We start from the raw sequence: 23142 nt of genomic DNA, 5'->3' as shown, positions 1-23142 counted from the left end.
GTAGTTAACATTGTTGGTGCGACTAACAATTAAGCACAAATTAAAGCAGTTAGGTATAGGGAATGCTTAAGAAATAAAAAAGTACCATAAAATATCATTTCATTGCAATACTAAAATACAGGGTGTTCCATTTAAGAAAACTCAGAAAATACTCATTCCGAGTTTCGACCAACCCTGTATACTAAAATTAAAAATTTAGCTATACTAATGATTCTTAACAATAGTTGACTATATTAAAAATCATTTGAACGTAAGTAAAGTTTTAGTTGTCAAACTACTACAATTCTACAGGGTGTGAATATTGCTACGAAATTAATAAAAAAACGTAATTATCTTTTAAAATACCCTGTATAACATTAAATCCTCATATTTTAAGAAAGAAGACATCGAAGAGAATCCAAAAATGTAAAAATATACAGGGTGTCCCATTTAAAAAAACGAAGTTACAAGCAACTTCCGGTATAAACGGAAGTTGTAAAGAGATGAAAATATTTTCATTTAATAGATCATCCTTCAAAACCCCTGTATTCCAATTTTCATGATTCTGTTGCCTTTAGTTCTCGAGATATTTCTAATAGGCCAGTTATCTGCCTCACCCTGTATATGTATGTACCGCTTGTTTTTCTTGTTATTGGAACATTTTTTTTAATTCGAAGAACATGACAAAAATTCGACAAGGATCTCGGGTGCATCTATCGAGAGCCACAAACAATCCTTTAAAGAGCCGCATGTGGCTCGCGAGCCACAGTTTGGCCACCCCTGGTATGGTATAACTAGACCCAAACCCAGACATCCAAAGTGAAAGTTATCCTCCAACACCAAATTGTTCTATATGGTCCACATAATGTTCAGAAAATAGTCACACCATTTTGAGCGTCGGGTTTAACGGGGAGAGGGGAAAGAAATCGGTAAATTCGTAGTTTTAAAGTTTTTCGTCAATATTTCTAAAACTATGCAGTTTAGCATGAACAACCTTCTATACAAAAATATTCTACATAAAATTTGAAATAAAAAAGGCCCTATGCATAATCCTTCTAAAATGAACGGTTCCAAAGTTACGGAGATAGTATATTATAATTGGTCCAAAAAAGGCCTAACCCAGACATCCAATGTAAAAGTTTTCCTCCAACACAAAATTGTTCTATATTGTCCACATATTGTTCAGTAAAAAGTTACATTAATTTGAGCGTCCGGTTTGGGGGGAGATGGGGGAGCAGTCGGTAAATTAGTAGTTGTTTTATGTTTTTCGTCAATATTTCTAAAATTATGCTTTAGCGTAAATTATGTTCTATACTTAAATTTTCTACATACAATTTAAAATAAAAAATGTCCAATACATAATTGTTATAAAATCAACGGTTCCAGAGTTACGGAGGGTGAAAAGTGAAGGTTTTCGATACTTTTTATATTTTTGGGCAATTTATAATATTATTACTGATAAAAGAAATTTTTTTGTAAATAAAATTTGCTATTTCAGTGGCCGATGGTATGTTAGTGAAAACCCTTGAAAAAACGCCATCCAGACCACGCAAAATCATCATCAATTGTCCAAATAAGATAAAAAGTATCGAAAACCTCCACTTTTCACCCTCCGTAACTCTGGAACCGTTGATTTTATAAAAATTATGTATCGGACATTTTTTGTTTTAAATTTTATGTAGAACATTTTTGTATAGAACATTGTTTACGTTAAAGCATAGTTTTAGAACTATTGACGAAAAACCCAAAAAAACTACTAATTTACCGACTTTTCTCCCATCTCCCCCTCAAACCGGACGCTCAAAATGATGTAACTTTTTACTGAACAATAATGTGGACCATATAGAACAATTTGGTGTTGGAGGAAAACGTTTACTTTGTATGTCTGGGTTAGGCGTTTTTTTGGACCAATTACACTATACTACCTCCGTAACTTTGGAACCGTTCATTTTAGAAGGATTCTGCATAGCACCTTTTTTATTTTAAATTTAATGTAGAATATTTTTCTATAGAAGGTGGTTCATGCTAAGCCGCATAGTTTTAGGAATATTGACGAACTTAAAAAAAAACTGCGAATTCACCGATTTCCCCCCCCCTCTCCCCCCCCCCAAACCCGACGCTCAAAATGGTGTGACTTTTTTCTGAACATTATGTGGACCATGTAGAACAATTTGGTGTTGGAGCATAAGTTTCACTTTGGATGTCTGGGTTATGCCTTTATTTGGATCAATTTTATCATACTAAATCACGTCCCAACAGAGATGGCAAAAAAATAATTATACATCGATATATTGTATCATAATATGATACATCGAATGAAGATATTGATACATGCTATAAATCAATATATTCTTGTATAATTAAATAATATTAAACATAATAAATAAAAGGATGAGCTTTTCTCCAAAAATTAAAAGAACAGATACACTTACGAATAAAATCGAGTACGAATTAATATTGTTTTCACCAATTTTGAAAAAACGTGAAAACGTTGAATTATATACGTCCGTCTATCCGTCCATTCGTCCGTCTGTCTGTCTGTCCGTGAACTCAACTTCTCCGTCATTATACCAGGTAGCATGACAAATGAGGTATCAAATGAAAGTTTATAATCCAAGGATGGTACTAAAGATGACAAATTTGACCTAAGCTGTCTGTCCGTCCGACCGCGAATATAACTCAATATTATTGTTTGTTATTTGTTACGAATAATTATAATTTTAATAAAAATGATTATTTTTCCAAGAACAAAGTAATTTATTCAATTTATTATTTATATTAAGCCGTTCATAGTTCGCTGAATTACTTTCTTCTTCTTGGCTTTTTCCCATTATGAGTTTGATGTTTTCCACTTCCATAGCCTCAGTCTCACAGTCAGTCCTCTATCCTCAGTCTCACATACTCAGTCCAGTAATCTTTTCTGCCGCCTGTTCTCCGGCATTTTTGGTGATTTTTAGACACTATTTCATAAACTCCAATTCAACTGTTCGTATTTTATTTCGTATTATTGTTGTCACTGGACATTCTTCCGCTCTTGTAGGGTAGTATTCAGGAGTATAGCCTGAAAAATCCTTTTTTGTTTTTTTAGTTAGAGTGTTTTTTCATATCACTCCATCGAGTACTTTCGTGGCTTGTTTTCTCCGTCCTATTTTCATTTCTATACCTTTCATACAAGTGCCATCTCGGTTTATCATTTACCCCAAATACTTAAAAGGCTTACAACTCTTAATAGTGTCTTCTAAACTTTTAAATCAGCAACCAGTCTGTAATCAATTACTTTCGACTAGATTAAATTGGTTTAGAATAGGCTAAACTAATTTATCCTGAAATTAAATCATGCACTTCAGGATAAACTAGTTTGGCCTAGGACAAACTAGTTTGGCCTAGTCCATACTAGTCTATCCTAACGCGCTTAGGACAAACTAGTTTAACTAGTTTGTCCTGAAATTGGGTTTGGCCGGTAACATATATAATTCGAAAATGCTGAAATATTAATATTTTGTCATAGCTTCATTATTATTAATCACTTCTTGTAATCTTCTGGGCACTGAAAAATAAATTTAGTTATAAATTTTCATCTTCGTCCAATCTTTCGATCTTCGTCCAGGTTTCTTCAATGATGATCAATTGGTAGTGATAAAAATAATAATACCTATCTAAAACTTTTATACATTTTTAAACCTTATTTTTTGGTATTTAGATTTAGTGGAATTCCGTTATCTGTTATGGCAACAACGAAGTGATTCATGAACTATTGTATCCAGTGTGAACACAGGTTTACATTGGAAAAAAAAAGTGTACCAGTTTTTTATGACGGGAAGTGTACGTATTATTTGTTTACAAAAATAAAATAATTAAATAATTTAAAAGGTCATTAGATTTTAATTTTTAGACAAATATAAGAGTTAAAATGCGTATTATAAACATGTAAACAGCAGGTGAGAATTTTATGAACTAAACATTAATATAAATCATTCATAAAAGATGAAATTATAGTGTAAGTAAAAAATATAGTGTCACGGTCAGATTTGTAGGTTTTGGTAGTTCAGCTGTAAGCTATAGTGCGGAGGCTGGTTATTTTCTGTAATTAAATCTTCTTCTTCTTTTTCTTTCTTGCATGATCAATTATGCTAGTAGGCTACTGCCTGTTCATTGCCATCAATTCTTCCCTGGACAATGAGGTCCAGCGTTCTCGTCATGGTTTTGGTGGTCTACCCTGTGGTCTTTTACCTGCTGGGTTATTTGTTTTTGCGCTTTTAACGAGTCTGCTGTCCTCCATTCTCGTTATATTAATTTATGTTTTTTCCGATATCTTCGGCTCTGTCTGACCCACCTTCCTATGCCCTGCATTCCACAGTTTTGTCTGATGTCTTCACTTCTTATTCTCATGTCTTATTGTTGTTTTATATATTATGACTTTGCTTTCAGTTTCACTTATTTCATGGACGAATAAAGAAAGCGAAAAGGACACTACAATATGCAGTGACATTCCGTTTGCATTCATTGTCTTTTAGATAGATAGATAGATAGATAGATACATTTATTTCCTTTTAAAATTTTACAATTTTATGGAAAGGGTGAGAACAAATATTTCGTTCCTTTTCTTCATCCCAAGAAACACACAATATGTTTATTTTAGGGATAAACAAAAGAAAGAAATAAATAAAAAAAAAAAAAAAAAAAACAACGAGTTATATAAGAATTAATTAAAGATACAAAGTATAATTTACGTATTTAACTATTCATTTATGATGAAAGACCTAAGTTTTAGAACATTCCAGATATAGCTAGCTATTATTTTAGCTGAATATACTGTAATGTTATTTAAGGTATGAGTTACAGTATCAATATCGGCTATATAATTAATGGATGATTGTTTCATACAAGAATATATTGGACAATCAAAAAGTATATGTTCAATTGTTTCTAACTCCTTATTGTTACAAATAGTACAGATTTCATTAGGATTAATTTTATATGTAGAATCCTTATAAGTGAACGTTAAGCAGAATGAATTACATAATCGAAGCTGTGCAATAGTTCTTGTAATCTGGATGGGCATTTTTAGGCATAAGTATTTTTGACTTAATTCGGAAAGAGCTAGGTGTTTATATAAGGGGAGAAAATTGGATTGCTGACAAAGAGAAATATCTAATTCTGAGAGCTTATTTTTAAATTAAATTAAATGATTGTAAAAGTTGACATCAGCATTTGTGTGTTTGTCAAAGAAAGTGAATGCCAAAGAATGCAGTGACTACCGAACCATAAGCTTAATGTCACATACCTTGAAAATTCTGCTGAAAATTATCCACGTCAGAATACACTAAACTGGCGCTGGATATTAGTGACACTCAATATGGGTTCCGCAATGGTATGGGTACCAGAGAGGCATTATTCTCCTTCAACGTGCTGACACAGATATGTTTGGATGTTAACCGTCCTCTTTACGTCTGTTTTATAGACTACAATAAAGCGATTGATAAAGTAAAACATGATCGACTCATGGAAATTCTGAAAACTAAAAACCTAGATGAAAGAGATTTAAGACCAATAACACACCTCTACTACAATCAGCGAGCAATAGTAAGAATTGAAAAGGAAACATCTGAAGAAATGGAAATAAAGAGAGGAGTCGGGCAAGGCTGTATACTATGACCTCTATTATTTAACGCTTATTCTAAAGAGGTAATGCGAGAAACTCTGGAAGATGAAAGAGTCGGCATAAGAGTAAATGGAGTCTTAGTTAACAACATCAGATATGCAGATGATACAGTAATAATAGCCGATAGTTTACAAGAGCTGCAAAGACTCATGAGTAAAATAGTAAGGTGTAGTAGGGAGCACGGACACTCTCTCAATATCAAAAAGACGAAGTTTATGAAAATTTGTAAAAACAACCATAATAATAACGAAATCTTGATAGTAGAGGGCCAGCAGATCGAAAGAGTAAAAAAGTACACTTACATAGGAACACTTATAACAGAAAATAATGACTACACTGCAGAAATCAAAGTCAGAATCGAAAAAGCACGTTCTAATTTTATGAAAATTAAAAAGGTCCTATGTAGAAATGATTTAACATTAGCTCTTAAAGTACGCCTAACAAAATATTACGTATACAGTGTACTATACTATGGAGTGGAATCATGGACGTTAAATGTAGAGACAATGAGACGACTTAACGCCTTTGAAATGTGGACCTATGGAAGAATTATGAGGGTTTCCTGGGTAGATAGAGTTACGAACAACGAAGTACTGAGAATAATAGGTAAAAAGAAGGAAGTTGAACTTACAATTAAAGAAAGAAAACTACAGTATATCGGACATGTGATGCGGGGCGAGAAGTATGGCATCCTGCGACTCATAATGCAAGGAAAGGTAGATGGCAGAAGAAGCATCGGAAGAAGACGAATTTCATGGCTGAAGAACCTGAGAGAATGGTTTGGTTGCAGCTCAAAACAACTATTTAGAGCTACTGCCTCAAAAATTAAAATAGCTATGATGATTGCCAACCTCCGTAGCGGAGATGGCACCTGAAGGAAAAGAAAAGTCAGAGATTAAGGATGTTACCAGAAAAAAATTCCAATAAGAAAAGTTTCAGATTTGGATAATTATTTACTATTTTAATTTTTATTTTAATAGTGAATTTTGTATCTGGGACTTTTGTCTTTTCAACATTTAACTTAGACATGCTACAAGAAAACAGTTTCAGAAACTTAATTCCTGCTATCATTAAATTACCCTTTAGGCCTTAGTTTTTGTAAAAATATTTATGAAGTTTAGCCACCAAAACGTCATAACTTTCATTTTTGACATCTTCTAATGCCATATTTTGACATACAAATTATACATTGACGTAAACTTTAATTTTAGTTTTTCTCCAAACTAGTTTTCTGTGACTTTAATCGTTTTTCTCCTATACCCTTCAATATGAATTGTAGTTTACATAATTAACACTAAATATAAATAGCATTTGTAATGGTAATTGTAAACTTTTCAACCCTAGTATTTCAAGTACTATTGAGATTTTTAAAGGAATAAATTATCAAGATACCTCAAAACTTTTATTTAAAGCCATTTCCAGACAAGAAATTACTTTGCGGCAAAAAGGTGTTTCTCTACTCTGTTTAAGCAGTCCTAATCCTATTATCGAATCCATTTTATTGGAATTCTTCAAACGCGCTAAATGTAAAATGTAAGTTATTTTTCCAATACATAGGTTTTGTGGGCGCAAAGTGGTAGGATAGAAGGATTGTGGGTTTTCTTTGTTATTTCTTAACCGCTACCTTTTTGGTATTGTATAAAAGTCACTATGACGAGCCGTGACCAGACATCTCGTAACAACTGGTACGGACAACTGGTAACGGACAATTCGTAACAGCGACAGTTCGTAACGGTGACACTTCGTAACGGCGACAGTTCGTAACTATACAAATTCGTAACGCACAATTCGTAACGTCCAAATTGAATTATCCTGTTTATTTTTGTTAACGTGGAAACTAACTGTGTACAGTTATAATTGAAATTATGTTTATCAATTTAACGAATCAGTACTGGGATAAACATGTTTAACACACTTTATGATTCGTGTTTCAGAATATATTAAAAATCTTTAAAAACAAACAAATATTTAAATACTTACAAACTTTTAACAATATTTTTAAAAGTTTATCCCTCTTACAGTTCCTTAAATTTGCATATACCTAGACAAAGGAATAATGAAGTAATTCGTGAAATCTTTAAGCCAACAACCGTCTTTAGACATTCCCAATTTTCGAGTAGTGTGTAAAGGAGAGATTATAATTACCTGGTATAATAAACCTTGTGATTGACTATAGCGTTGGGGTATTCAATCAACGATTATAGTTTTTTATGGCTTTTAATACTTTAATACTTGGTTTAAATACTTTTATTATATTCTGAAACACGAAATATGAAATGCCTTAACAATGTTTATCCTGATACTGATTTGTTAAATTGATAAACATAGTTTCATTTATAACTGTAATAACATTTAGTTTCTACGTTACGTTTCTACGTTACAAACTGTCGCCGTTATGAAGTTTTGCCGTTACGAACTGTCGCTGTTACGAATTGTCCATTACCAGTTGTCTGGTTACACACTGTCGCGTTACGAGATGTTATGGAAGCATGACGAGCACGTTACTTACAGTTAGCGCTTGTTCACATTAAAAGAATTTTGATCGTGCGATGGTTAAAATCTACATTGTGGCTCGAGCAATCATATGGAATATTTCTTCCTTCACCGCTTGAAATGTTCGGAGAAGGGAGAAAGATTCCATATGATTGCTCGAGCCACTGTGTAGATTTTAACCATCGCACGATCAAAATTCTTATAATGTGAAACAGCGCTTAAACTTTATAATTCTGCAATCGAACTAAGAGAGTCATTCAGCTCAGCGGTGCGCTATTCTGTGAGGAGTGAAATTCTATCAACAAGGGATCTCCCTGTTTTATGAAATGATCCCTTGTTTATGCAAGTACACATTTCCAGCAATAGTATCCCGCTGAGCTAAATATTAATGACTCTTTTAGGTCGATTGTCGAACTACACTAGTATATATTGAGATTGTAACGAAAGTTTGAAAATGTGAAACTATTTTTCTTTTTCAAATCAATCGGGTAACTCAGCAAGTCTTGAATATAAGGTCAAATAAACTACTCAACTACACTAAATCAAATTCATCCAATTGAAAAATACACTACGAAATAAGAAGCAAATAAATTGATTATATACACTTTGCTAAGTGTTTTCATTTTACATTCCTTCTATTTATTTCTTAAACAATTTTCTTAGTGTCGAACGAATGACTTAGCTTTATAAAGTGATTTATGATTCAAAAACGGCCCTTTTAGAAACGTTTCGAAACGAAATGCTTAAGCATTTAGGGTTTTTAGTACATTAATTATACATTCTGTCGGCATCCAAATAACAAGCAGATGTATCTGGCTATTATTTATTATTTACAAACAGTAAAATGGAGAAGTTGTATAACGAAATCTGTAGGTATAATTCTAGAAATATTTAAACAGTAAAATCTTCCAATAGAGACCACTCTTGACAGGGAATCAAAACGTGGTCGTTAAAGATGAGTGGTGGTTCAAGAGAGAAACTTAGGAAAATTAACTGTCTGAATTTTGTTCTGAGTTTTGTTATTAACATATGTTACAGTTCAAGTTGATTATCCAGTTGGAGTTGACTCCAACTAGTTGGAGTCAACTCTAACGGCTGGTTTCAGTAAAAGTTGATTATAAATATAAAATGAAGATTTATATTCAACATTTACTAGTAAAAGTAGACTCCAACTAGGAAAAGTATACTCTTCCCAATGCCATTTAGTAAAAGTTGATTCTGATTCATACAAACAGCCGATTCTAGAAATTAAATGTTACTGAAAATGTTCAAATTAGTCTAGGCTGTATCGTCGCCCCCGTTAGGTAAATTACTCCGATTCGAATTGTTTGCACAAACTTACTCAAAAATAGGTCCTTATAACAAATCTACTGGGTGCCAGACAGTACCTTGATCGATAAATTGTTTAAACATTTTTTTTTAGAAAAAATTCACAAAAATAATTTTTTCACTTCGAACAATATTTTTTTAGATCATTTGGTTATTCTGAGCAAAAAAAGGTATTTTGTGATTTTTCTCTAAAATTGATTGTTGTCGAGTTATACCTACGCGATTTAAAATTTGAAAAATGCGAAAATAGCCATTTTCAAGGCTTAATAACTCGGTTAAAATCCATTATTATGAAAGTCAGAAAGTGATCAAACCAAAGTTTATAGCCCCCTCTACAAGATCCAAATATTTTTGTCACTATTTTATTACTAAGCTTTATCCTTAATTATTAACAATGAGCGCTAAGTGCGTATTAGGCGGCCGTCAATGGTGAGTGCTAAAGAGATGCACCATTCCGGCCGTCCAATGGTGAATCTCACTCGCACTCACATTGACGGCCGCCTCAATACACGCTTAGCGCTCATTGTTGATAATTAAAAATAATATCTTTTTAATGAAATAATGACAAAAATTTCTTCAGGTAGCTTTATTTCTAGAGGTAGCTTTAATCTTTGATTTTTTTTAGTTTCTGACTTTCATAATATATAATATCGTATGGCATTTTTGCCTTTTGGACAGTTCCGGCGCCAATTACATCTTTAACCCTGTTTCAAGTAACTAGTGTCGATGTACACTAGCCCAAGGGGACCGACGGCTTAACATGCTCTCCGAGGCACGGTGAGACGGCTCGTGTCATTATTGGAAATGAAAATGGTTTGTCTTTGGCAGGGCTCGAACCCACGTACACTGGCGTATGAGGCCAGCAATTATGCCGTTACTCCACGGCCGCTCTCTCGACTTTCACAATAATTATCTTTAACCGAGTTATTAAACCTTAAAAATGGTTATTTTGGCGTTTTTCAAAATTTAAGTCGCTAATAACTCGACAACAGTAAATTTTAGAGAAAAAAGGCCCAAAGGATCTAAAAAAAATTTGTGCGAAGTAAAAAATTATTTTAGCGAATTTGTTTAAAATCATTGTTTATCGCCAAACGTCACTAAAATCATCCATTATTGTACTCATTTGCCCTCATTTTCGGCAGTAAAGTAACACTTTGTTGTATTGAAAGAAGAATGTTACTTTACCTACCGCGATTAATCAAATTAACCGAGATTGAATGTAAGTGGTCAATGTCAGCAATCGATTATTTATTTGAGTGAAATTAAAATTTATTTACTATAATTATTAAAAATATTGTACAAAATTTATCTTATTATTAATAAAATTTATGTCAAAAAGTAAAATTCAGTAGTATTTCGCAATTATATTCATACAAAATAAATCAAAACTTTACAGATTTAGTAATTAGATAGGTATACAATATGCAAAAGTCATCTGTCATTACTGTCATACGAATTTTAACGACCCCCTTACAAGATACTGAAGAAATTTTTGTTATTATTTTATTACTAAGCGGTTATTTTTAATTATTAACAATAAGTGCTAGGAGCGTATTGACACAGCTATCAATGTGAGTGCGAGTGAGATGCACCATTGCACCATTTTGGCATTTAAAAATTCAAACATCTGTCAAACCACAAACCTTTTTTTTGTAATTTATTGCTCACATGCCATCACCATGACAAGGCGAAAGTTGTTCTTCTTGTGGTGCTTTCTCCTTTAGTGGAGGTTAGCGACTACACTGGCAAATCTGTCTCTGTCCAATGCGGCTCTAAACAAAGATGTTGAATCAAGGCCGGTCTAGTCTCTGATATTTGTAAGCCATGAAATCTGGCGCCTACCGGGACCCCGTTTTCCTTCAATCTCACCCTGGATGATCAGTTGCGTGAGGCGGTACTTTTTGTTTCTCATTATGTGTCCCAGGTAGCTAACTTTTCTGACTTTAATGATTTTAGCAGTTCCCTATCTGTACCTATTCTCCTCAGAACATATTCGTTGGTGGTGTGGGTTGTCCAAGGTATTTTCAAGTCTCTTCTATAAAGCCAGAGTTCAAAGGCGTCCAACTTGTTCATCAGTGTTGTGTTGTGTCCAGGCCTCCTTTCCATACAAAAGTATTGACCACATATAGCAATGCAGAAAACGACATCTAAGGCTGATATTAATGCTACTGTTACAAAATAAGCTTTTCATTTTGATAAACCCCTGTTGGGCTACCTCGATTCTCGCTCTTGACTTCTTGTTTATAATCAAGTTGATTGTTGAACCAGCAACCAAGATATTTGTACTGGCTTACGTATTCAAGCTGTTGGTGTTTCACATATTTATTGGAAGAGGTAAATTTTTGTTCCTTGATATTCTTATAACTTTGGTTTTCGCAGTATTGATCTTCATCCCCATTTTTTCACAACTCTCAGTAACCCTATCCAACAGCATCTGCAGACTATGGTCCGAATCAGTCATTAATACTGTGTCATCTGCATAACGGATGTTATTTACTCTCTGTCCGTTTATCCTGATTCCTTCTGAAGAATGCGATAAAGAGTTCGCAAATATTACCTCAGAGTAGACGTTAAAAGTATGGGTGATAGCACACAACCCTGCCTAACACCTCGTTGTATTTCAATTGGCCTTGACGTATTACCATTGGTCTTTATGATTGCTGTCTGATTCCAATAAATAGCCTCTATAATTTTAGAATCTCTTTTGTCGACTCCGATATCGTTCAATCTTTCTATCAAGGTCTTGTGCTTCACCCTATCGAACGCTTTCTCAAAATCTATGAAACAGATAAAAAGGTCTGCTTGCTGATCTTTGTATCTTTGTGCCAGAGTTTGAAGACAGAATATTGCTTCTCGTGTCCCCATACCTTTCCTGAAGCCAAATTGTTCTTGACCGGTGAAGCGTCCTATCGAGCGCTTTCTCAAAATCTATGAAACAGATAAAAAGGTCTGCTTGCTGATCTTTGTATCTTTGTGCCAGAGTTTGAAGACAGAATATTGCTTCTCGTGCCCCATACCTTTCCTGAAGCCAAATTGTTCTTGACCGGTGACCTCATCACATTTTTTATAATATATTCTGTTCTGTATGATACGCAAGAAAAGCTTCAGAATGTTATTTAATAGACTTATAAGGCGGAAGTTCTGGCATAATTTGGCATTCTTCTTTTTAGGCAGTGGTATGAAGACTGATTCAAGCCATATTTTAAGGATAGTCCCTGTATTGTAAACATTATTAAATAGTCCAAGAAGAAGGTCTAAGTTTTCCTCGTTGATTAACTTCAATAGCTCAGCTGGTATTTCATCTTTTCCTACAGATTTGTTGTTTTTTAGTTGGCATACATTAAATCCAATATTTCCCCTGTCATCCATCTTTGCTTCCGTGGTCGCTGTTTTGTGAGCATTTCAGTTGCCGTTGCAAGGGAGTGTCTGATTTCCTCCCGAAGGCGAAAGTTAAGGATGTTTAATTATATGAAAGTGTGCTAAAAAACAGTGCGAAAAAGTAAAACCGACTTAAAATACATTGTTACTTCAGACACACTTTAAACCCTTCATGTACTGCTATCTATATTTACAATTTTCACACAATAAAACCTTTACTTACATAATATGAGATAGAGTAGATAAAAATTATTTTTGTGAATTTGGTTAACAAAAATTGGTTAAACAATTTTTCGACCGCGGTACCGCGTGACACCTTGTGTATTTGTTATAAGGATTTTTATACGGATGTATTTCTTTGAGTAAGTTTGTGCAAAAAATCGAATCAGAATAATTTGCCTAACGGAGGCGACGTTACAGACTATACTAATAAGTAGTTGAAACGGTCAAAAAAAAGAAACGCACACTCATAAAAAATGCACTTGAAATTCTCGTATAATCAACATTTACTGAATCGATCCAGGAAGAGTCAACTCCAACTAGTAAAAGTTGATTTAAATTTTTAAAATCAACTTTTACTGCTCGTTTCAGTTGGAGTTGACTCCAACTAACTGAGAATCAACTTGAACTGTAACATATACATAAATACAATAAAGTCGACTTTACTAAAGGTTTGTTCCAACACGACTGAGAACCGTTCATCTAACGATCACCGTCCTGTGCAGTAACATGGAACGCATTATTTCGTTCCCATGGAACTCACGGAACGTTAATTATCTAGTAACGTTGGAACAAACCTTAAGTAACAATTACTTTACTCAACACACACTAAACATTACAAAATCTGATTGCGAAATCAACTGTACCGTGCCAATAGGGTTTTTCATTCACGGTCATTTGTTTCGAGCTTCTGTCATATGTCGTGTAATCCGTGTATGTTTATATTATACGCAGATTATACAACATATGACAGAAGCTCGAAACAAATGACAATCGATGAAAAGCCCTATGGCATAGCCACCTTTACTTTACAAGCCATGAAGAGAAAAAGGCAACGTCGCAATTGATGACGTCCGTAGTCTGACTTTCGGACTACCGCTTTCGAAACTACGATTTTAAAGTACAAATTCTGGTAAAATTTATAGTATTTTTTGAGTCGAACAAGAAAATATTATTAATTGGAAGTTTGTACAAAATAATATTAAAAGTAATTCCTTGTAAGTAACGTTTATTATACAAAAAAAAACCAATAACAAGAATATAAACGGGATTCATTTTTTTCGAATCCTAAGAAAACTAATAAATAAGTATTTTTCAAAAATTTAAACGCAGAGTGAAAGATTACGTTAGGACCAAAGACCCAAAGTTCCTGAAAACTTCTATGTTTATTTTAATAAGTTACAGGGGTGAAAACCTAAGAAAATTTAGTGTGATTTTTAGTTTCAAATATGTCATTAAAAAACTTTTTATTCATTCTAAGGGACTTTTGGCTCTCGGTAATAAAGTAATCTTTTATTCTGCGTTTCAATTTTTCAAAAATACTTATTAGTTTTCTCAGAATTCGAAAAAAATGATTACCTTTAAAATACAGGCGTCAAAATTTTTCATTTTGTTCCTTTCCCCTTAAAGTTTGTCGAACTTATTTAGAAACACCCTGAATTGATAAAGAACAAATCTAGTTGTTAAACATAAGCAAATTAATCAAAAAAACAGAATGTTAAGAAAACCGGAGTCTATAGTTGGGTTTTAATTTCAGTATTTTTTAAATGCCCGGTACACCATAAAAGTTTAACTGTTTACCAACAATATTATTACAGAGGTATTGTTAAAGAATTAGGCTATAACATATTATAAAAATCACTTAAATCTGCCAACAGGTTTAGGAAATATGAGACATTAAAAATGACAAAATTTTTAAGTGGACAGATTTCTATATGCACGCAAGTTTATATAAAAATAAATTATATTGAACTAAAATCATCTTAATAACATACCTTTTAATGTTCTTTATAATTTGGAGCACGAAATATTGTAAAATGTTTCAGTTTCTCTGTAAATACAGTGAAAATTATTTAAAAGCCAATGAGAACTGTCAGAATTAATCGGTCTACCAATAGATGTTGCCAAGTTTCAACTTCATGGCTTGTTAAGTAAAGGTGGCTATGCCTATGGCCATTAGTTGTCAAGGCATTTAAGATAAATAAAAAAAATCATTCGAAATAATGACATCAATAATTTAAGCATAGGTGCATAAAAAGTAATAAATATCTATATGTTTAAACAATACTCATTTTAAAAATAAATCATCGGAAATTAATAATTGCTTCATACTTTTTAATTTATTTTTATAAAATTCAGATTCACATGTTATTAAAACCTTAGTAATATTTGTCGATGTCAAATGGCTCTCATTAATAATAGCTATTATTATAACAAGTGAGGAAAGTGCTACTTTTCCTCCCGAGAATGAAGTTTACTGCACGACGCGTAGCGGAGGGCAGTAATCATTCAAGGGAGGAAAAGGCACTTTACTACCATGTTATACATATTATTTTCCCCCTTCCTCAAATAACAAGTCAGTTTTTCATTTTTAAATAATTTATTTATGTAACTAACAAAATTTATTAGAGAACTAAAACAAACAAGTAGGTACAGTAGAACTGTCAACTGTTAAATATGCGTTAAATTATTAATGCAAATATTATTAAATCAAAATAACAATTTACTGTTTTTTACTATTCTGCAAAATACAGGCAGTTCTACAAATAATCGTTAAAATGTTTAGATACTTACGAAATAGATAATAACATGTGATCCAAAATTATTGTCACCATAGGTGGCTCTGAACGACAGAGATAACTATACAGTGCATGTCTATTCTTAATTCAGATATACTTTCCAGTTTACGTCAACTTTGCAGTGTACGTCAACTTATTAAGAAAAGTTAGGTTATGTGTAGAGATGATAGAGGAGCGCCTGTCTGCAGGAATTAATCCAACGTTGCCAAATACTTATGTTAAAGAGAAGTCATACGTCATCATATGATTTAACCACAGAATAACTAATGGTTAGTTATTCTGTGATTTAAGTAAGGAACCGTGCTTAACCGACTTCACCTTGCTCTATTTTAGTTTAAATTTAAAAACATCTTTACTGAAAAGTACTTAGAAAATTTGAAACAATGCCAGTATTGTGTTTAAAGTGCGAAAAAGTGTTTTCAACGCAATCTAATTTAAATAGACATACGAAGGAAGTCCATTCTGAGGAAAAATGCGACTTTAAAACAAGTTATTCATACGAGAAATATCTTTTTAAGTGTTTAGAAGGATGTAATACATCTTTTCGATTCAATAAAGACTTAAGTGATCATTTGAATCATCAACATAATTTTCACCTCTGAAAATTTTAGTTTTACAGGGATGGAAGGTCAGTTCTTAGTATATACTTAATTATTTATTTATTAATAGATTTAATTTGATAAGAGTTTTATTAATAAAATTTATTCTATTGTACTTTACCTACTGTTTCCGAATAAAAAATCTATTGTAGAATTTCAAGAATGGCTATCAAAAATAGAACTTGATAACAACCAAAAATATTCTAAGTCATCGGGTATTAAGAGGAATCAGGAGGATACAGAGATTATTTATTTTAGCTGTAGTAGATCAGGTAATGGTTTCAACTTGTAAGTAAGTACATATGTATTTTCATAATGTATTAGTGTAACATCTAATTGTGAAAGTCACAAACTTGACCTTACAAACAAATCACTATACCGGGTGTCCACTTATATTTTCCCCCATTTTAACTGCCTATAACTTCTAAACGGTTCAAGATAGAAATATGCGGTTTTCGCTGAAATGTTTTATTTTAGTAAAAGTTTTGTCTGAATGGATTGAATTTTTTATATCGCTTTCAAATACGAAATAAAAAATGGCGGATTTTTGAAAAAAACTTTGTTGACTTTTTTTAATGGAACACCCAGTATATTTTTTTGTAAATTGAAAGAAAGGTCATTCACCTATCCAGCGATATAAAGTTTTTTCAAAATCGGTTGTCAAATCACTGAGTAATTAATTTTTAAAATGAGGGGTGCAACGTGGATATCACATACCTAAATAACATAACTGAGCAAATTGATATTATGTTATGTGATTTCCACATGCATCTCTCATTTTAAAAATGAATTGCTGTCATTTGTGAACCGATTTTAAAATTTTTTATATCACTGGATAGGTAAATGACCGTTTTTTCAAGACACAAAAAAATATACTGGGTGTTTTAATAAAAAAGTCAACAACGTTTTTTTTTAAATCCGCCATTTTTTATTTAAAAGCGATATAAAAATGGTCATTTACCTAAAAACTTGAAAAAACGGTCATTTATCTATCCAGCGATATAAAATTTTTTAAAATCGGTTGTCAAATGATTGAGCAATTAATTTTTAAAATGAGAGATGCAATGTGGAAATCACATAACTTGCTTAGTTATGTCAAAGAATACATATCTCTCACAGGGAGATATGTATTCTTTGGTTATGTTATTTAGGTATGTGATATCCACGTTGCACCTCTCATTTTAAAAATTAATTACTCAGTGATTTGGCAACCGATTTTGAAAAACTTTATATCGCTAGATAGGCGAATGACCTTTCTTTCAATTTACAAAAGAATATACTGGGTGTTCCATTAAAAAAAAGTCAACAAAGTTCTTTTCAAAAATCCGCCATTTTTTATTTCGTATTTGAAAGCGATATAAAAAATTCCATCAATTCAGACAAAACGTTTACTAAAATAAAACATTTCAGTGAAAACCGCATATTTCTATCTTGAGCCGTTTAGAAGTTATAGGCAGTTAAAATTAGGGAAAATATAAGTGGACACCCGGTATTTAAATTGGAATATGACCTGGGTATATTAAATACAGGGTGAGGCATTCGTGTGACAAATTCCAATAACTCTTTTGTCGTAAGAGATACGAAAAAAAGATATTGAGATAATAGTTGGGGCACACATAGTACCATAATTTAAAAATATTTTCAAATATACAGGGCCGTCCGTAGACAGGGTGACACAAACTGATGTTTTTTTTAAATAGAACACCCTGTATATTTTTACATTTTTGGATTTTCCTCAATGTTTTATTTCTTAAAATATAGGGTTTTTTAATATCATACGAGGTGATTTAAAAGATAATTACGTTTTTTTGTTAATTTCCTAGCAATATTTACACCCTGTAGAATTGTAGTGATCGACATCAAATTTTTATTTTATGTTCAAACCATTTTTAATATAGTCTACTATTGTTAAACATTAACAATATAGCGAAATGTTTAATTTTAGTATACAGGGTGGGCCGAAACTCGGAATGAGGATTTTCTGAGTTTTCTTAAATGGAACACCCTGTATTTAAGTATTGTAATGAAATGATATTTTATGATACTTTTTATGGAAAATACTCATTCCGAGTTTCGACCAACTGTATACTAAAATTAAACATTTCGCTATACCTACTGTTAATGTGTATTAAAAATCGTTTAAACATAAAATAAAAATTTGATGTCAACTCACTACAATTCTACAGGATGTAAGTATTGCTACGAAATTAACCAAAAAACGTAACTGTCTTTTAAACTACCTCATATAATATTACAAAACCCTATATTTTAAGAAAGGAAACATTGAGAAGAATCCAAAAATGTAAAAATATACAGGGTGTTTTAAAAAAACATAAGTTTGTGTCACCCTGTCAATACGCACGCCCCTGTATATTTGAAAATATTTTTAAATTATGGTCCTATCTGTGCCCCAACTTTTACTTCAATAACTTTTTTTCGTATCTCTTACGACAAATGAGTAATTGGACTTTGTCACACTAATGCCCCACTCTGTATACTTTTTAAATTTTAAATTTACTTTTTTGTAGGTAAGTCAAGAACTGTACCTGATCAACTTCGCAAACGTGATGGGAAAGTTCAAGGAACTGCAAAATTAGATGTAGGCTGTACAAGTCAAATCATTTTGAGGAAAACTGAGTCAGGTGAACTTAACGCTGAATATTTTAAAGATCATTATGGGCATACTTTTGATTTGAAGCATATTCATCATATTCATCTCTCAACAAATTTTCGTAGAAATGTAGCATCCAAGCTAATAATGGGTGTTACACCTCAACAGTAAGTTCAGATATAAGTATTTGTAAGTTTTCTTCATTTAATTCATTAATCATTTCAGTGTATTATCTTCAGCCAGACAACAGATTGGACCTTCATTAAAAAGAGATGATCTGATAACTATGAAAGATATCGGCAATATAAAAACATCTTTCAATATTTCCCTGAAAGATGGTCAAAGACACAAAAATGATATGGCAAGTGTGGATTTATATGTTAGTGAATGTGAACATTTAGGGGAACATAATCCTATACTTTTCTACAAAAAACAAGGTGAATATATGGACAGATTTGAACAAAATGATGTTTGTCTTATTATTATGAACTCGGTTCAAAAAGAGTTATTTAAAAAATTTGTGGGAAACATAGTGTGTGTAGATGGGACCCACGGATTAAACTCTTATGATTTTGAAATGACTACAATTCTCGTGCTGGATGAATTTCGAGAGGGGTTTCCAGTGGCCTTCTTATTTTCCAATAGGAAAGACCAACATGTTTACGAAGTGTTCTTTAAGCATGTAAAAAATGCTGTAGGTATGGAACAAGTAAATATAAACACTTTTATGACAGATATCACAAATGTATATTATACTGCCTGGGTATCAGTTATGGGTTCAGTTTCGCTCCACCTGTACTGTTCTTGGCACATTGACAGAGCCTGGCAACAGAATTTAGGAAAAGTTAAATCAACAGAAGAAAAGAATTGGGTTTACAAAACGTTAAAATATATACAAACCTTACCAAATGAGATTGATTTTGAAACACAATACTTTTCATTTCTTACCAAATTGTCATCAAAAGATTCTACACAACAAATGTACAATTACCTAAAAACTTACTATTGGGATAACAGGAAACAATGGGCTTACTGTTACCGCAAAAACAGAGGCATTAATACGAATATGTTTTTGGAAAGCATGCATAAGGTAATAAAATATGAATACTTGGATGGCAAAAAGGTAAAAAGACTTGATAAGACTTTGCACGCTCTTCAAAAATTTATTACAGATAAAACCGTGAGTAGGCTCATTAAATTAACAAAAGGTCACACGTCAAAGCAACTCACTGAGATTAAAAAAAAACATAAAATTGCTGAATGTAGAGAGTTTGAAGTGTCTAGGGATGGTAATTGTTACATATTTCATAAAGTAAAAGATGAGCCTCGCTACTTAGTACAGAGAAAAAATAATGAAAACGAATGTTGTGAACTAAAATGTTCATCCTGTAATATTTGTTGGCACGCATTTGAATGCACATGCCCTGATTACCAAATAAAAAATATGATATGTAAACACATTCACTTTGTCTGCTTTAAAAAACTTGGACACTCCTTGCCAATTTCAAGCTTCTTGTCAAAAGAAGAGCCGAGAGAAGAACAATCTGAAGAACTCAGTATGCTCGTTAAAAATATTAACAGTTCTTCATGAACATTGTCAAGTATTACACCAGACAATTCTTTAGACATAGAAAAGAAAAAGACATTAATAAAAAATGCTGCTATGGATATTATTTCTAATATTAATAATTTTTGTTATACATCCGAAGACTATGATTTTATGCTAAAAAATTTAAATGTTGTGAAATCATTAGCAACAGCTTCTAAAGCTTCATCTGGACTTGAACAAAACACATTTACATCTGTATCTTCAGAGCCAGCTAATAAGAAATTGGATAAACAACTTACATTTCATTCTACTAAGAAGAAGAGAAAAACCAACACTAGGATTGGTAAACCAGACTCAAAAGAAAAACAGTTAATTAAAAAATCATTGTCACATTCTCGTTATCATGACCATCAGTATGCAGTATAGCTTAATAACTGAAATATATCTATTCAGCTCTGGATAACTAGTTATCGGTAAGTTTTTCTGACAGATTAGTATCTAATCTATCAGATAAACTTCCTGATAACTAGTTATCCAGAGGTGAAAAGAGAGGGCCTTAATGGAACGTAATGAACATATTTTAAACGATAAAAGATGAAACACCAATAGCATGTATGTATATACTTATAAATTTATTTAAAAACTGTTAATGATAATAAAATACTTAAAATCAGTCACCTGGTATAATATTTATATTTATTTTCAAATGTATTAACAAACAGCAGTCCAATAAAAATAAAATTAGTTTAAGCTTGCTTTAAATGTCGAATAATATTTTTAAACAAACACACACACACACACACACACACACACACAATTTAGTTGCATTAGATCAGCTCCTGGTTGAAAATGTACTGCCACAGCTTTTATATCAATATCAACAGCACACTCATTTTATATACCCATAATATGCAAAAGTATCTAAAAACTGTTAATAGTATTTCCAATAATTGCACTTCCATATTATTGAATGATGAGTATTATGGGATATGTTGTTCTTTAAACATCTTTAAATGACAAAATAATTAAATTTTAACGTTTTACTCTTTTCTTATTTTATTCATTTCATCTATTAATTTTATCAAGAAATGGAAATTTATAGGTTACTTTTATATTAAAAAAATATTTCATGTCATAGTCATTTGTCAAAATAAAAGATTCCCGCCTGTATCTATCCTGCATTTTCACAAGCGATTATTATTTATTTTAAATTAACCGCCTTTTTCATATATTGAGATTCGGCAACGTTGGATTCTGTACCTGCAGTCAGGCGTAGCTGATGATAGTGGTGGATATATACAGCATCTTGTTTGATTTTATTTATTATTGTTACTTATAATTTTGTTAATTCTTTTTATTTTTTATTAAAGTTCTGTGTTAAAGGTTTTGACTGATTTTTTATGTTTTATAATGTTAATCAAAATTAAATGATAAACCAGTGATATAAATTCAGAGTAAAACAAGACATACGTAATTTTTTGCACGGCTAGGTTTGATCCCAATAATTGTGAATCGCTCGTTAGAATATTGTATAGGGCGTCAATAAGTTATTTCATCAATGATATACCATGACGTCACTTTAAAATTACGACTTTGCTACCTACAGTCAGGTCAGGAAAAGTATACTTTCGGTAGAGGTAGGTGGAAAAAGAATTTTCTAGTCTAGTCTAGCCAAATTAATAAATATCTAAACAACTGACACCGGGTGGGGTTTGAACCCACGATCTAAGTGATACCTGCCTATGTTCTAACTAACTAAAGCTAAAACTCCCTCTTAAAACCCACAAAATTTCATTTGCATATCTCAACCGGTTTTAGAGCAATGAATAAATCGTCAGTTTGTAAGAAAAATTTCAACACCCCCTATTTCGGAAACGAAGGATTTATAAAATTAACGTTTATGAAGCAAACTGTCATTACTTTTTCGTGCAGAATTTCCCATTAAAGTTTACCATACTTATTTACAGAAAAAAGTCCTGTATTGTTGAATGATGAAAAACATGGCTATTTAAAAAGGTACCTAACTTTTTTATTATCCAATATAAGTGAATCAATAAAAAAACATAATGCTAAGAAAATATATGAGGCTATAGTTGGGTTTTAATTTCAGTATGGTATTGCATGCTTGAATAATGCAGCATAATGCTAGAATATTCCACAGAGTGAGAAAAAAAACACAGTTTGATTGGTACACCTGGTATACAATGACAATAATTGACCTGTCCAGCAACAATATTATTACAGAAATATTTATAAATAATAAGAAAACATATAAAAAAAAATTACTTACATCGAACAACAGGTTTAGGAAATTTGAGACATTAAAAATGACCCATTTTTAAGGTAGTGCGTTAATTTCTTGAAGAAGTGTATTATATCGTTAAAATGATATTTCGGTATTTTATTTACACGATATCCGGCATTATCTGTACTTATATCTCGTATCATTACTTTGATACTTTTAAATAATAGCCGCGCTGTTTCGGCAAATTTTGTTTAGTCGAGTGACCTCATAGCACAGTCAGCATAAACAATACATAATAGCCTTACTATAATATGTATACCAATAAAATTTCTGGTGTTTGGATTCCTAGAAAACTAATAATGAAAAAAATTAATTACTTATATACTTATTAAGTAGTCGCAAAAATAAAAGAACACCCATGAATGATCACATCAATCACTTATTTTGTATTTGCTGTGTTTTTCCATGACAAACGTTTGTTATTTATAGAAAGAGACAG

At 32.0% G+C, this 23142-nt stretch overlaps 1 protein-coding gene across 1 annotated transcript; it reads left to right on the top strand.

Annotated features, from left to right (window-relative positions):
• The first annotated feature begins 16513 nt into the window (after positions 1-16513).
• Positions 16514-20447, top strand: LOC114343556 (uncharacterized). Its single transcript, XM_050652200.1, has 3 exons — positions 16514-16526; positions 18767-19016; positions 19075-20447. The coding sequence occupies exons 1-3, from the start codon at positions 16514-16516 to the stop codon at positions 20438-20440; spliced, it is 1629 nt and encodes a 542-aa protein (XP_050508157.1). The 3' UTR covers positions 20441-20447.
• The last annotated feature ends 2695 nt before the right edge of the window (positions 20448-23142 follow it).

The sequence above is a fragment of the Diabrotica virgifera genome, chromosome 5, assembly GCF_917563875.1.
Source record: "Diabrotica virgifera virgifera chromosome 5, PGI_DIABVI_V3a".
In the NCBI taxonomy this organism is placed as follows: domain Eukaryota; kingdom Metazoa; phylum Arthropoda; class Insecta; order Coleoptera; family Chrysomelidae; genus Diabrotica; species Diabrotica virgifera.
This window is presented reverse-complemented; position numbering and strand designations above follow the sequence as displayed.

Coding starts and splice junctions, on each gene's coding strand:
- LOC114343556 (XM_050652200.1), top strand. Junction 19,017..19,074: donor ATGGGTGTTACACCTCAACA/GTAAGTTCAGAT, acceptor TAATCATTTCAG/TGTATTATCTTCAGCCAGAC.